This window comes from Macrobrachium nipponense, chromosome 19 (genome assembly GCF_015104395.2).
Source record: "Macrobrachium nipponense isolate FS-2020 chromosome 19, ASM1510439v2, whole genome shotgun sequence".
Lineage (NCBI taxonomy): Eukaryota > Metazoa > Arthropoda > Malacostraca > Decapoda > Palaemonidae > Macrobrachium > Macrobrachium nipponense.
The window spans coordinates 34,292,890-34,310,091 of record NC_061088.1 but is presented as its reverse complement, the minus strand read 5'-3'; the positions used below and the strand labels follow the sequence as shown (position 1 = coordinate 34,310,091).

The 17,202-nt window shown below is 35.3% G+C and overlaps 1 protein-coding gene across 10 annotated transcripts in view; it reads left to right on the top strand.

Annotated features, from left to right (window-relative positions):
• Nucleotides 1-17,202, top strand: part of LOC135216012 (protein-tyrosine sulfotransferase-like) — a 155,695-nt gene that overhangs the window by 129,378 nt on the left and 9,115 nt on the right. For 8 of the 10 annotated variants that reach the window (XM_064250959.1, XM_064250965.1, XM_064250981.1 and 5 more), the window contains 3 exons: nt 7,961-8,095; nt 10,981-11,220; nt 12,550-12,744. In XM_064250959.1, coding sequence (XP_064107029.1) covers nt 7,961-8,095; nt 10,981-11,220; nt 12,550-12,744 — 570 coding nt within the window. Of the gene's footprint in view, nt 1-4,128; nt 4,220-4,246; nt 4,277-7,960; nt 8,096-10,980; nt 11,221-12,549; nt 12,745-17,202 lie in introns of those variants that run through there. The other 2 variants (XM_064251018.1, XM_064250999.1) reach the window with 2 other exon arrangements.

Here is a 17,202-nt window from a genome sequence, read left to right as displayed (position 1 = left end):
TCTTTCGTCCTACCATCGTCCATTATATCCACTCCCAGATACATGCAAAGATCAGCCACTTCTATTCTTCCAGCTTGTACGTATGTTAACATTCATTGTTTCATTTCCAGGATTCTATATCATTTGTAAACATCAGCCATTCAACATTTACTACCTAACGTCTCATCTTACCCAACAACTCTTAACTTACATCTGTTGTCGTTTTCTCCATCCATAAAGGCATTGAGCAGCCATGGAAACCAGCGTAACACGACCCTGTCTCAAGCCCTCTTTAGCATCAGTCATTTTCACACCTACACATTTTACCACGACTTTCATCCATCTCTCAGACTTTTGCTGTCTCAACAACTTCTGTACAATACGCTTCCAACAACCTCCACATTGCTCTGTTCATTCTGTCATAAACATTTTCCTCTTAATATCCAAGTTCTCATACCCTGAAGGGGGCTATAGTAGATTCACATCACGACGCTCCTGATTGGCTGTTGATAAGCTAGTCTCAGGGCTGGAAACTCTGTCTCTCTAGAGAGTTCACAAAGGCAGGATGTACTTTCCACTTCTGAAGGATAGTATCCCTCGGGAGAGATGGAGCATACATCCTACCTTTGTGAACTCTCTCGAGAGACTGAGAGTTTCTAGCTCTGTGACTGGCTTATTAACAGCCAATCAGGAGCGTCGTAAGGGACTGGCCTAGACATCAAATCCACGGTTGATGTAAATCTACTATAGCACCGCCACTGTAGGCATTACTAAAAGCTGTTTTCGCGTCCCTGAGACCTCAAGCTGTACCCAGTTTTGTCATCTACTTTACTGCCCTTAACTTCCATCTTGCTGTCCAACCTCTTAGTTCCTTATACTTCATCTCCTTTGTTTTCTGGATCTCCTCATCTTGCTGTCCAACCACACTCATTCCCTAAAAGAAAGCTAGACAAATCATTAGGACACTGTGAATGAACAGTAAAACTTGATCCTAGAGATAAATGAGCACACTATGTCTCCTCGGATGGACTAACAAGTCTCTGAGACATCCTAATCCTTGTAACTCTTGTAACTCTTGTACCTTAAGCGCTGAATGGTTGAAAGTACCTCATTGTTGATGTCACTGGCAATGAAATGAGAAAATAGAAATTTTGAGTTAATGCTGTGTTCTTTGGCATCAAGAGAATCTTAAAAGCTTGCTAAAATCTTCTTGAGCTCAGGCCCATCTTTATTTAATTGTCAGCTAAATGAAGATTTACCTATGGCATGTGAGCGTTAATGCTGCAAGTCCTCTATACAGAAGTGTGCGAAATTTTCAAAGAAACTATGCCTTAGAGCGACAGCGGGCTGGCTGGAGAACCAAATTTTTACCGTGCAGCATTTTGGGTGCAAGTTGAAATCTGCTCTGAAATTGACGCTTTTTCTCGCATTTGATTACCAGTTTACACAATTATATATATATATATTATATATATATATATATATATATATATATATATATATATATACATATACATATATATTATATAGATAGATAGATCGATTGATAGTAGATAGATAAATGGATAGGTGGTATGTGAACATAGACTGATATTGTGCAAGAAGAGATTTGTTTTTATTTCGACCCCCTAGCAGATGTTCCTTTGTTAAGAAACTCAGGTGTTAATGACTCATTCTTTGGTCAAGTGTTTTTACAGCTGTTTCAGTGAACAGTCTTTGAGATGAGTCCCTGTAATCTCCAACAAACGGAGGTCTTTGTCCCTCTTACTTTCCTCATTGTATTATATATATATATATATATATATATATATATATATATATATATATATATACGTATATATATATATATATATATCTCGGTGATGAGAGACAAATAAAAAATGTTAGTCACAGAATAGGTGAAGCAGCGGAAGATTGAAGTATCTGGGAAGAAACGTATAGTGTGTAGGAAATCCAAGGTTGGAATCCCCGTAGGGGGGTAGTGCCGTCAGTGCACCTCATGCGGTGCAATGTAGGCATTACTTAAGGCTTTTTGCAGCGTCCCTTCGGCTCCTAGCTGCAACTACTTTCATTCCTTTTACTGTTCCTCCTTTCATCTTACCTTTCTTTCATCTTACTTGCCACCCTCTCCTAACAATTGTTTCTCAGTGCAACTGCGGGGCTTTCCTCCTGTTACACCTTTCAAACCTTTTCACTGTCAATTTCCGTTTCAGCGCTGAATCCCCAGTGCTTGGCATTAAGCCTAAAACCTATAAAATCAATCAATCCAAGGTAAGAATGAACGAAAGAACTATTGAACTAATTCTCTGAAAAGTCTCAGTGTTGGATATGGATGTAGGAAAAAATTTGACTTTGGGTAGATGAATTGATTGTGAAGTTATATATTGCAGAAGGAGAATTGAAAGTGAAAGATGTGGGGATACTTAGAAGCTGTATAAAAAGATACCTGAAGTGAAAGAGTGGATCAGTGTGTTTTGAGAATGTCGGGCCATGGGGGGAGAGTGGACGATGAAATGTTTGTTGAAACAATGTACTACAACCCGGAAGTGTTAGGAAGTGCTGGAAATGTTCAATTTCCATCTACATAATTCACTATTCAGTACAGGGAACAGTTTGCATTGACGTGAACTGCTGTATGTATAGGTCTGAAGACACATCCTTAGGCATAACCTTAGGCATAATATTTAATGCACAGAAAAGACAATACTCTTTGGATTAAGATATTTGTATTTTTCATAAAGTTGCTTCTAAAATGGTTGGGATATGAGCAGTTTAGAAAGTGACTGATACTTATGATATAGGGTACCATTTCAGTTCTTCCCCGGCGGTGCGAGTACAGTGATTTAATGGGTTGGTTTTCCCTTATGTAGGAGAGCCCCTCGTATAAAGACCAAATCCCAGGTACAAAGCAAGCAAGGACGGAAGGGTTGAGTAAGTTATAAGGTTGACAGACTAATGGAAATTACTCCTTGTTTGTATTTTCGAAGTCCAGTGGTTACCTTGATGTATTATCTACTTCCTCCCTGTTCCCCATTCCTCAAGCTCCCTTGCGTACAGTTCAGATTATACTGTAATGTCTGTGTGTGTTAATTTTATAGATAAACAGGCATGCAATTGGAAAGAGAAATGTTCCAGTCTACTGGTCTTTTATGTTTATGGTAGAAATGTTTCTGGTATATTAATGAGGATGCAGTTTGGCCTGGAAGTAGATAACATAAACATTTCATCCTTAGGGTTTCAAATGGCGACCAGTGAGACACCAGGGCGGCACCTTGTCTGCTCAAGACACAGCCTATAGGCCTAGGGGAATCGGTGTTGGCCAGGTGTCCGTCTGTTTCTCTGGTCAAGGTCTCAAATTCCCTGGGTGGTGATCTGTGGTATCCATTGTAACGGGATTTCATTGTCGTTTTAAAAAAGCTTTAAAAATCTGTTCCCTTCGTTTTATATCTCAGTTACTGTGTATGTTATGGGATTTGTACCTGTTTTTATATTTATTGTAAGGTGTTTAATTTTATTTATATAACTTTTTTGTTTTGTTTTATTCTTCATGTGTGAATTGTATTGTTTGGCAGCCTTTTTAGTAGGCCAGTATCCTTTTTATTTTTTATTATTTTAGTACAAGCGTGTGAGGAGTCTTCTATCAGTTATTGATTAAATTTAATTTGAGCTTTTCTGTGAGTACCATCCGGTCGTTGGCCTTGTTGTCTACACAGACACAAAGATCATAAAATGCGGACAGTGGCATACTGACTAAGACCTTGCTTGGCCCAGTAGAATTTTTGGAGTTTTCATGAAATATTTCAAGGGATGTTAATCGCCTTTGATTGTAGGGAGCGTCTACGTTCCCATTTCGTTTACTTTCTTGTCGGCCTCATTAGCTACCGTACTGAAAGAAAAGAAACCGTTATTAATTGTTGAAAATTAAGGCCATTCCCAATCTTAAATAAATTAATAAATAAATAAACAAATAAATAAAACCAAGGAAGCTCTACGCAAATGTTAGATCCTTTGTTTTAAATTCGGTTCTCTTTATCTCTGGAAAGAAGCGCCATTTTCAGTAGGAAAACTTCGATGTTGATTTGGATTCCACGTCAGCCAAGAGGCAACGTGGGTGGTGGTGGTTCGTCGCTCGAACAACAAGCATAGATGTTTTACTCGCAGCTGCCGGTCAGTAGCCCCGTAGTCATTGAGAGAAGTAGTACTTCCACTGGTAGCTGTCAGGATTTTGACTAGGTTGAATGTAAGCATTCACTCTGTTAATATTCTTTCTATTGAAAAGGGGATGCTAGTGAAAGAAGTAAGTGATGTTTCCTTTGTGTCGTCTCGCATTTGTTTTTGGCTTGTGTTCCAAATTCAGCATTTTTCTTGAAGTTTGTACCTTGTGTGACTGCGAGGTTCTCCTCCTGTCACCCTTTTCAAACCTTTCTACCATAAATTTCCCAACCAGCGCTGAATGCCCTCATAGGTACCAGCGCTTGGCCCGTGGCCTTAATTCTGTATTCAATTCCTTATGTGATCGTTTCAGTTTTTGTGTAACAATGTTGAACTGTTGGTTATAGGGAAAGTTACTATACAGAACTCGGTTGATATAATCTGAGGAAAAAGCTCTTGGAAATGATCGGAGGCTTGATGATGTAGTGGCCGGATGGCATCGCTAGATTTCTTACAATTTCTTGGTGACACGGATGAAATATTAACCCAAATTTGATCATCCAGTTTTCTTTCTCAGATATGTTATACAGTTAATAATGCTGCTGAGGTAAGAGATTAAAAACATGTTCTTAAATTTAAAAAACTAAATAGCACGACCGCCGAAGTTAACGTCTTGAAATGGCTTTAGAATGAATACCATTTCGTGCTGAACGTTTTCGTATATTTTACGTAATTGTAACGCAGATTGGAATCACTCTCACTAAATATTAGAAGCGCATGATTATCAACTTTGTACTGATAAAATTACTTGTGAAACCTTATAACAATAAATGACGGCGGGAAAAGATCTCCAGTTCATGTTTGGAGCTTTTAACAACACTAACTCCTCGAAATCAGTGTTGCGTTACCTAATTTGGTCTTTTGTGGATATATCGGCAACTCAAACGTTGCTATGGCAGCCATAGTTACCATAGGTGCACAGACTTAGCCGACAGTGTTTGTTCCCTGACTAATTAACAATCTAGGCTTTCAAGACATTCGCAATAAACAATACTGCCTGATAAGAAAACTTCTTTCTTCCCATTTTTTATGTTAATTAACTCAAGGAAAGATGCACATATGACTAGAAACATGAGGTAGGAATTACAATGTTTATGATGCATCTTCCTATTTGATATTCCAACATGAACATCTAAAATAAGTTGCATCGGCCTTGTTTCTGTGGAACTAAGGTTTGCGTTTAGTTTACATTTTTTTTATTGTCCCATTTACATAAACAATTTAATACAGCATTGTACTTCCCATATTATATGTAAATCTATTTTTAGAAAATAAAACTCCTATGGTGAATCGGTGTTTATGCGCTCGTATATATCTTTAATTTTTGGTTCGAGTTCGCGTTGACGCCTTCTTTGTTTACACAAAGTCTAAAGAGAGCGTATAGCATGTACACGGTCCAGATCTTGTGTTTAAGTTCACGAAACGCAAGCTTCCCTAATTTATGCAAATAAAAAAAAGTAACGATTCTTTCTTAACATTATATATTTATAATTAAGTAACCAAAATTCTTGTATTACATTCCAGCAAAACTTGTAATCATTTTGAACGAAACTGTGAGAGTGCGTAGCCTCATATACCTAATGTATACTGTAGGTGTAGGGAGTGTAGACTAATTCTGTCGAGGGAATGACAAAAATGCCACCATACGCGGGATGTCCGCAAACGTACATATTATTTTCCCCGTTTTCTCTCATTACACACATCTTCCAAATAAATGTACCCATGGGTTATAAATTATTAATGTAAGTTAAATAACTTTAAAATGGATTAACATTTATGTTTATATCTGTACAAATTCATTATTGTTACAGTAAGATCTTGAGGATACATTTTTATTCTTTAATGAGATGGTCACGTGTATTTCATTTTCATGTACATGTCATGTTAATTTGTGATATTGTCGACAGGGTACTTCCTAAAGTCAAACAATAACATGTTATAATTTGCGTTAAAACATAAACACAGGTAAAACATAAAAAAAAAAACGTTTTGCATGAAAATATATCCGAAATCCATTGCAAGGCGATGACTTCGGCAACTGTACTATTTAAGTATGGACTTACGAACAAGTTTTTTCATAGTATATCAGCTCAGTAGTATTATTAACACATATTTGAGGGAGTCATTTTGGTTATTTATTAAGCTTTCATTGGGAACGCTAAGCAATTATAATTCGCGAGATTAAATTAAAAATAAATAAATAAAATAGATAGATAAATGTGTGTAGTTCTGTTTGATTTGCATTCCTCTAGCAATTATGGTAATGGTTTCCATGGAGAAAGGATCCTAACCAGACAGTTCTTCCATTTTATGGGGAATTGGATATCGCTTTTTGGTGCAGTCTCTGCATACGTGGGTACAGCGGTTTTATGATTTTTGTTCTTGGTTTATTTTGCTCTTTTAAGCGGATGGCGACATTGGCCATTCCCGGCGTAACATCCCTTGAGGATGAAGCGAAACACAAAGTTTGATTTTCATTAATATTGCTCAGCGCATTGAACGTATTTTATTTTCGCCGTGTGGTCCTTTTAATTAAAATGTTTTTACGTCGTGATTTTTATTGTAGTTGAATGGAAGGTGAATCCAATTGGGAAATTGGATTTGGTCATTTATGATATAAGTTTTAGTGTCTCCATAACCATAAGCAAGACGTGATGCGGCCTCCAGCATACTCGGGACGCGTGCAAGATGTTCCCCTAATGCATAAGTTGTAAACATTATATACCTAACTTAACGTGAAGTGATCTTCTTAATTAATACTCATACTTATTACTACTTACACTGACAACAAGGATTAAATGAAATTGGCAAAATTAAACACTCATATAATCACAGTTATAAGAGGAAACACAAAATAATTGAACAGAAACATAGCTAGCATAAATTCAGTACACCAAATAAATGAAAACGTGCTAAAATCTACAGTCAAATAGAGCCTTGTTTCGCAAACAGGAATTATAATACGCTATATTTTTTATTAGAAATAATTATTCTGTACTGTTTAACATGCACATTATTAATTTTTTACTATTTCATTCTAATAAATAAATAATAAATATCCTTTCCTAAAATTCCTGTGTCTTTAACTCGACGCGAAACACCTTTTTCAGAACTTTTTAGGCTCTGTCATGGGTCTTTCGTACCCCCAACAGCAATAACAACAAAGTAGTTTGTAGGCTTACAAAATTGCTGTAATCTAATAGAGGGTCGAGATGGCTCGTTCCGAACTTGGGTACTTTGTCAAGGTCTATAGATTAGACCTTGCTTAGGGTAAAGTGGGAAAAGGTGTTGGTGGAGTTGATTGACCGTAGAGTATTTGTGTTTCACAGGAAATAAGTTTCACCGATGCATGTTCTGCTCTGTATAGTAGTGGGAGAACTCAAGAGAGATTTTATCGGTAGCGTAATTTTCACAGTTGGAGTTATATTTCAACTTTGAAGATATGAGTGGGACGGGCAACGTATTAGTTTCCTTTTAATGGTGATGTAACAAATCTAAGTTGTTTTATTTACTCTTCAGTTTATCCTATTGTGTGTTAAGAGTCATGTTTGGGTGATGTGGAGAAGATTTTAATTGTGTATGCGACTAGAATCTCACTCAGATTTATTATGGTAAATCTAACGCGTCTGTAATTATTGATTTGTAATGCATTGTTTTCGTTCTTGTAATAAAGTGAATGTTTTATTTGTTTATATCTCATTTCCTTTAGTGCATTGCAATGATGGATAGATCGCATTACAGCAAGTTATTTGTTTCCATGTATTTTCAGAAGTGTAATGCGGTGATGTGGAGAATGGTTCGGCGATATTTGCCCTACACTTTGGTTGGGGCAGTCATACTGCTTCTGCTCTACCGAACCCAGCTGCCTTGCAAAGAATCGCAGCCATACATTCACGCCAGAGAGGTACAGTGCAATTGTTCGTTCATGTAGATTCTGTAGGAGTGAACATTTAATATTAATGCTGTATGATTTTTTTCATGAATGAAAGATCTTCAGAATGTAATGTGCTTTATAAAATTGAGAAACAAATTCATTATTTTTGGCCATTTTGCAACAAATTCGATTGAATGGAGGCTAAGGAGGAGGGGAAGTGTCATGTAACAGTTTGTAAATGTTCACCTCATTGAGATTTTGGTGTAATTGGACTCAGTGTGGTTTGTTTTTGATAATTAAATTTTTTGTTTACACTGAAAATGATTATTGATAGGGTTTTTTTGTGAAACTGATAATTTGATAACAAGAGTTGGTGATTAGTGCCATAATTTTTTATATTTTTTATATTTTTATTTATATTAGGACAGATCATAAGGTATCATGAAGGACATTTTACGAATTAATGACTTAAAGACTGTTTGTTAGGTTCTCATTACTATAAGTTTTATTTGATTTCGAACAAGTTACTGCTACTGGTTTTTCTGTCAGATCAAGTTGGGATATGCTGTGGCGTGTAATTAAGTGTTACTTAATGTCATAATGTTTAGAGATGATAAATTGTTAAATTACTTTTGTAAACACTAAATTGTTCTTTTAAATTTTGTGATTTAAAGCAAAATATATGCTCATAGTACTGCACCACATAATGATGATACAGTCAAACCTCGGTTTTTGTATGCCCCTCTTTTCGTATGTTTCAGTTTTCATAGACCTTTTTTTTTTTTTTTCTACAAAATTTTGTCTCGGTTATCGTAAGTTTCCTTGGTTTTCGCACACTTGGAAATGCTCCATCCTGGGCCCAGTGCATGACCGGGCCCTGCATCGAGCACCCAAACATAGCATCCCATCTTCTTTCGTGACCCATTCTGCTTTTGTGTTCGTTAAAATGTGCTTTTGGTAATTCTAACCTAGAGTTACAGAGAATAGTGTATAGAATTCGTAGATACCAGTCATTAAGTGAGGAAACGCTTATTAGTCCCAAAAATGTCACTGTAAAATGTAAAAACTCGCGAAAAAAACTTAAGTCGCGTAAGATCTGTCTCACTGAGTCAACTGCAGACAACGTCTGTATCTGAGCGCGCATGCAAGGACTGAAAAATAATAACTAAAACAAGTGACGAATGCAATACGTACAGGGTAGACCCTTTTTTTTTCCTATTTCTTTATGATCCATTCTTACACAATGAATATGGAAAATTTTCTTGCACGGCTATTTTGTTCTTCGTCTTCATGGCAGTAGCTTCTACAAGTGTTCCCGTGGAAAACCAACTTGAAAACTCACAACCTGTTCGATGTGAAAGATCTGTCATAACGCATGGTGATTTTTGATTTTTTTATTGTTTGTGAGTAGTTCGACCTCGACTTGACCATGGTGACACTAAAAAACATGTGACATCACCATACAAGTGGAACAGCCAGGGCCCAGTAACCCCTGTGGTGAACGCGTGCAGGGCAAAAATTCCTGCTTGCCAGAACAAATGTGCTTGCCAAGAATGTTTCAAAATGCAGATAAGGCGCGAAGCGCTGTTCTGCCACGCCGAAACTGAAATCAGGAATGTGCAAAAAATGGCCACTATTTTTTTTTTTTTTTTTAGTTTTTGTCTCTCCCACCCAAAACCCCCGGTTCCCACCTGTGGTCCCCCAAGATTGTTGATGGTTACTAAGGGTTTTCCTTGTGTATTTAATGATACTGAAGCATAGATAAAGTGTTATTTTAGCATTTTAAGCTGTTTAACACAGAGATTGGTGCTCCCATTTCCTAGAATTACCGTGTTTTTTTTATTCAAGTGCAACTGCTAAATAAGCCAACATGGGGCCAAAGAAAGTTCCAAGTGCTAGCCCCTGTGTAAAAAAAGGCGAGAGACACTATAGTATTTAACAAAGAACTCTTAGTAAAGTGTTGGAGGAAGTTGCATGCTGATCTCAATGAGAAAATGTTTACAAGAAGTACTGCTGTTAATGAATTTAAGGCCAGCAGAGGCTGGTTTGAAAAATTCAGAAAACGAAAGGGCATACATAATGTGCCTTCTCCAGGGAGTAAGGACATGTTTGCTAAGTGGAATGATGTAAAAAAAAAATTTCGTGGAGAATTATCATCCCAACAAAGAAGTTGTAATCTGTGTTCTCCAACGTGTTCAATGACAATCCTGTGTTTAACTTTAGGCCAATTTTAAAGAAATGCCAGAAACAAATGTCTCTGGACAGTTTTGTTGTGTGACAGGGGTTCAGTAACACTCAAGCTGGTCCTAGTGCCAGTAAAAAACAAAGAGGGGAAGTAACCTCAGATAGTGCCAGTAAAAAAGCAAGAGAAGTAACTCCAGATAGGTCCTTGATACCTAACGTCCCCCTTCCAAACAATAACCTCTCCTCCTCCCTCTGTCTTCCATTCGCTAACAAGTGTTTTCCATCAAGGTAAGAGTGATGTTAAATTTTCATTTATTAATTTCAGTAGTCATTTATATTTATCTCGCATTGTTTTCTGTATGTAATTTGTTTTCTGTATGAAAACTGTGTTTATTCCCTATAAAATTTATTTTTGTCAATATTTTTGGGTGTCTAGAACGCCTCAATTGTACTTACATTATTCTTACATTTTGGTTTTTGTGGGAGGTTCTGGAACGGATTATGTACGAAAACTGAGGTTCCACTGTATTAAAGATAGTAATGTGCAACAATACTTTAAGGTAACAGTTATTTTAAATATATAGACTGCAAATGTGCTGAGTATATGATAACATTTATGCATACAATATACATTTATTCATCTTTTGTTACTGCGTGTGTGAGTGAGTGTGTGTGTGTGTTTGAGACACTTTCAAGCTCATCCAAAGCATGTTTCATCACTTGCCTTCCAGCGTATTGCTACCGACAGCAGTGGAGCTGTGCATAAATATGATCGTGGAGAAGCCTTAATATTTATTGGTGGGATGCCCAGGTCGGGCACTACTCTAGCGCGTGCCATGTTAGATGCCCACCCTAACATCCGATGTGGGGAGGAGACCCGCGTAGTGCCCAGGATATTGCAGATGAGGCAACAGTGGAAAAGATCTGCAAAGGAGTCGATGAGATTGCAAGAAGCTGGTGTCACAGATGAGGTTGGTTGGTTAGAAGTTTGCCAGCTATTTCATTGCAAGATCATTCTCACATTTTTTTTATGTTGAATTTACTGAAATTTGTTTAAAATAAAGAGAGTCTGTGCAAAAACATTGCATTGAAATTATGTTGATTAAAATGAGCATAAGGAATTGGTTTAGATAAGCAGTTTTCATTTTGATATTCTTGAATATGTATTCGAGTCAGAAATAATATTGGTGGTAAATAATTTACATTTGTTATAAGAGTAAAACAAATGTCAAATACTAATTTAAAAGCCATATCACAATATTTGCTTTTTGTACAGTCTACTATTTACAGCATTATAAAAGTGTTGTTGCATAACTTTAAATCAAGTATTATATACAGTGAAGTAAAATGAGAGAAATTAGTCACTGGAGTAATTCATTATTGGCTGACATAAGCTTGTTTCAAATATTGCATGCACTCATTTATTCAGCACCTGCTTCATTACTTTTGTATGTCATGCTATTAGTGGGATGCCATGAAAGTTATCGAGTCTTTATAGCCTTTAATAATTATGGCATAGTTACATAAATTAAGGGTAGGACATATGAAGTAACACAAAATGGAAATGAAACTTACACACTTTCCAGTTTGACTGAAATAAAATGAATGTAGGGTAAATGTTTATTATGACTGTGTCCAATTTATTTGAGTATTGCATTTGTAAAGTACTGTAATGATATTAAATGGTAGATGTGTGATTATAAAAAAATATATACTATAGGGACAGTCATCACCTCAGTGTGAATTTTTTTTATATTTTAAATATTAATGAAAAGAAAATGGAAAGCAGAGGTTCAGAATGCTAAATACAAGTAAATTTGTGTAAACAATCAATAAATTTTTTTTTATTATTGTTTGAGAGAGAGAGAGAGGAGAGAGATATGTCAGTTATATCATATTTTATAATTTGTGCATGCCTTATGATGGCACCTTTAAATGAAGTGCTTCATGGTTCTTTTGCAGTTATGACACTTAACTAGTAATTATAAAGGTTACAAACATACTAAATAGTTAAGATAAGAAGGGCAGATTTTCTTTAAATGTAAAAAAAAATCATTTTGTTATATGTATAGTTAATTTTGATAGTTCTCGTCTGTATGATTTGTTTATTAGCATAAGCATTTCATGTAGCATTACTACTTTTAGATCAATTTTTGAAAAAACCATAAGGATTAAAAAGACCCAAGGAACTGTTTTGACTAACTGGTCACGTTTAGACTGTTTTGATATCTTCTCAATGATTGAATGTTTGTCAAAGTATAATTTGAAAGTGTGATATGATATTCATTTTTTTTAAACAGGTGTTAGATGAAGCAATATCTTCTTTCATCTTGGATATAGTAGTCAATCATGGTCATCCAGCTTCCCGCCTCTGCAATAAAGATCCTTTCACATTAAAGTCAGCCTCATATCTTTCAAAACTTTTTCCCAACTCTAAGTTTCTATTCATGGTGAGAGATGGCCGAGCGACAGTGCATTCCATCATATCGCGTAAGGTAAGTCTAGTGATTTATTCTGAATACCAAGTTTAAATTTTCATCAGTTTGACTTGGCAAATTCCTTCATTGTACATACACCATTTGAAAACCATTTGACCCTTTTTGTTCTAAAGTGTTATTATTCTGGATTTATAATTTTAATGAAACCAAACTATATCAGAATGGCTTTTGAACACTTCAGGTATTGTACTAGTTTGGTTAATTTATTGTTAATCAGACTGTATAAGAATGATACTACTATGAGATTCAGGGTCTCTGTAACACGGTTTTTTGGACTTTGCTCCTTGTCAAAGCATCGGATGTAGCTGAAAGTTGACATATGTATATTTTACAACCACACACAAATTTTGTCAGCATTATCAATAACCTAAACCCGATAGTTTTAATTTTTATAGAGTAAAAATGATCTAGCCGACACCATGGCCAATGATTACGAGCCAAGAGTCGAAAAACATTCATTACGTAAGCAAGGTAAACATCTTTACGAAATGTTGCCCCGCCCATCCACCAGACAGAAACTTTATCGGCTCTGAAACCCAAAGACGTTATGAATGGCGGAACGATACATAGATGTGGGTGGGGTATCAGTGCTAGCGTAGTAATATACTACTGTAGCAGTAGTGCCGCAACAGTTTAGCAGTAATATACATGAATTAAACGTTTAGGCCAATTGCTGGGATCCTTGAGGATCATTTAGCACTTCTAACAACTACTCGAGAAATTAGTTTTTATAGCCAGAAGTTAAATTTTCTAATCCAACAATGCCCATGGTAGCCTTCAGTGTTATCCTGAATTATAACGAGGCGAAAGTGGGTGGAGCCTCATGAAGTCACCATTCTGACGATAATTATTGGTGAAGGTTTAAAGCCAATACATACGGTACCGGCTATTTTTTTCAGTATATAGGTAGATAGCCAATAAATAAAAATTGCTTGACATTGGATATAGCAGTTATCAAATCAAGCTTGTCTACTATGTTTTTGAAAATTACCAACTATTCCCTACATCTTGTCAATCTGATTGTGACCTATAAAGTAGACTTTAATTTCTTAGGAAACCTATTTTTTGAGTTAGACTAATAATCGAAGTGTTTTTGTATTTATTAACTTACTTTGTTGGTTTGTTCATTATGACAATTATCAGTGGAGAGGTTCCAGAGTTCATAAAGGTGTACTGCTTTGCTTGTGTTTAAATTTGTATGTCATTGTTGCCAGAGGTTTAGCCTTCGTTACGTATAGCCAATCATCCATCGAGAAAGATGGAAGAAATGCTGTCATAAGTTACGTAACGAGTGCGTTCGAAACCTTTTCTCTGAGTAAGTTGGCCCGTCTTCAAAAAAAGTCACTTTTACATTATCAATACCAAATTTATTCAATTCAACCTACGTAATGCAGAATAGTCAAAATTTATGTGTAGATATAATACGTATTCTGAAGTAGCGTTATATTTATGAAATGCATAGATAAAAAGTTATTGCGAAAAAACCGTGTTACAGAGGCCCTGAATCTCATAGTAGTTGTATATTGTTACCTGTGAAATTCTACTCTTGAATTTTTTATCTTCTGAAGCCAGCTCATTATAGGTGTCAGATTTTTCTTCCAAAAACACACATATTATATATATATATATTACTCTGGAGTAATATAATATACAAATTTAATTTTTTTTTCTGTGTTTAGGCTATGTTTTTTTCTGCAGAGCATATCTACTGTACTTTACATATTTGCTAAAAGTTTCAACAATTATGTACTGTCAAATCAAAGCTCAAGCTAATCAATACATATGTGTAATGAGTTTAGCCAGAGTATCCTTAATGTGGCCATCTTACTAAGTTACAGACAGTTTAATGAATTCTACATTAACTATCCATGGTTTGTCTTTTTTCCCTGTTAGCTGTCTGACCTTCATTCTCTGTACTTTTATTTCTTATTTTTCTGTCTATCTCATGTAAGCCAGTACACTGTATATTTTGAAATTATCTGGGCTATATTGAAGTACGTACTAGTTCAAATTATCTGTATTTCCATTATTCCAATGCTTATAAATGTTGCAATACATTGAATATTTGCACATTTGCTTAAGCATAAAGGAAATGATGTTGTTGATAAAGCAATGAAGCTGCAATTATTGTGACTTGTTGAAAATATATCCGTGCCCGTTCAGTGATTTGTTACCTTTCCAGCATGGCAAGCATAGTGGATTTTCTTGAAATAACAGGTACCAGTATTGTGGAATAAGAAATCTAACTAGCAAATTACTGTATAAAATATTAAACCACCTTTTAGATTGAGGGTTTCCATTCCAAGAAGAACCTCACATTGAAGTAGTTATACTACTATTTTTTCTTCGAAATTGGAGTTTTTCACACTTGCATAGGATACAGAAGAGCTTGTACAAGCTAACATTATTTTGTGACTGTCCACATTTCAATCTTTGTATATCAGTTATTGGAAACCAATCCTTAATTGATTGTTTCATGAGAAGTCAAGTATACATGGTACACTAAAAAACTCTCTATCACCATCTAACATCTATATAGTATTGTAATTCAAGACTTTAAGAAATAAAAATAGTACTAATGGCAGATTTCCCATAGTTATATGGATTGTTTTTTTTTTAATTTGTTAATTTATCCAACAAATACCTTTAATTGAGTTACTTCCCCTCCATACCTTTTGGCAGCATTTTGAATAGGATGCGAGAATTTGCCTAAAGCTTTTCTTCTTTTTTTCATAGCTTCACGTACCAATTAGCTTACTTGGTCAAAAGAGGGAGCAGTAATTTGGTAAAAACTCTTCAGCACATCTTGCCACAGCTTCACATAAAAACAGCAGCCTCCCCTGACTAGCATATCTGTACCTACTAGTCTGATGAGGGTTACTTGGTCCAAATAGGGTGTCAGATGTGTGAAGCAGCAATGCCAGATGTACTTTCATCTTTATGCGTATAAGGCAATTACGTAAAGACTTCCTTGTGATTCTTTAAACGAAGACTTCATGTGTGGACAATAATGAAATTAAAATATTGTTATAAGAAACACATGAAAATTTTAAAATAACATTACAAGCAACATGAAAATATTAAAGACAATGTGACTGGTCTCTCCTCACTTGATGCCATATCTACATTTACCGTATGTGGATGGTAAGGAGGAAAACAATGTTGGGACAGTAGCTCTGGGTCAACCCATTATGTAAAAGGACCTCTGTATTTCAGTCATGTAATTGTGACAGACCTTGGCAATACGTAAAATGTAAGAATAAAACCAAAGAATTATGAAAAGATCAATAAGCCTTACAAATTAAAATCATGTAAAAAAAGTCCAAACTTATGAATTTACACGACTTAAAATTGTTATTCCTTAAATTATTGATAGATTTAACTGGAAATTATTTAAATTGATTTAATTTATGCTCACATATCCTCATTATCTTAACTCATCATTTAAAAAAAGTAGTGTCTGCTGCTTATAATAAGCAAATTAAACTTCAAAATACCACAGTGTTGCTGAATAACCACTGGTTCCATGCAACGTAAAAACACCATACAAACAAACAAACCAAGCTACCTTTGAGTAACGGAAATATGCTAACCATGTAAGGTGTTAAGGGCTCCTTATTTGTAGGGCTGATGGTTCAGCTAAAATTAGAGACATGACTGAGCTGCATAGAAAACTGAAATTTGAGGGATACTGTTTTGACCTAAATATCTATGGTCAAACAAAATTCTACTACCTACAAATGACACTGGCATTGACAGTCTACGGAAGTGGTTTTATTTATTTTTATTAATAATGTCAAGATTTCTGTATGCCATCAGGTTCAGAGAATAAGTGATAAATGTTTGGATTTATGTGATATTTTTTCTTGTGTTTAGTTTAAAATCCAGATTTTATGCAATTTTACAATTTCTCATAATGTATATTTACTATACATTATATACTGTAGAAATTGTCATATAATGCAAAATGAATCCATGGCATTATAAAAATTAATTTTTGTATTTGATTACTTCTATGAGGGTAGCCCTTAGGGTGTTTGTTGTTTGACAGACTGTAGATAGTATTAAAGGGGTTTTGCAGAATACCTTAAACCCCATCAATATTGGTCTCTTCATTTTACTTTACATCTGTTTCATTGTGTCTTATTACTTTGCTGTGTTCCTTTACTTTGCTCTAATTTTTGTTATTACAAATAAATCCATCCACCAAGCCCCATGAGTCTAGGAAAAACTAGCTAAGTACAGTACGTATATTGTAAAAATGTATAGTACAGGTAGTCTTTGAGTTACGATGATTCGAGTTGTGATATTTCAAAGTTACGATGGTAATAGCAGTCAAGATATTTCAAAGTTACGATTGTGATACCGATGGTGCATGATTCTGTTTGAAATGGAAATTTGTGTAAGATTATCATGTTTTCCAAATGCCCAGGTGAGTCTCCTGCTGGTGATATG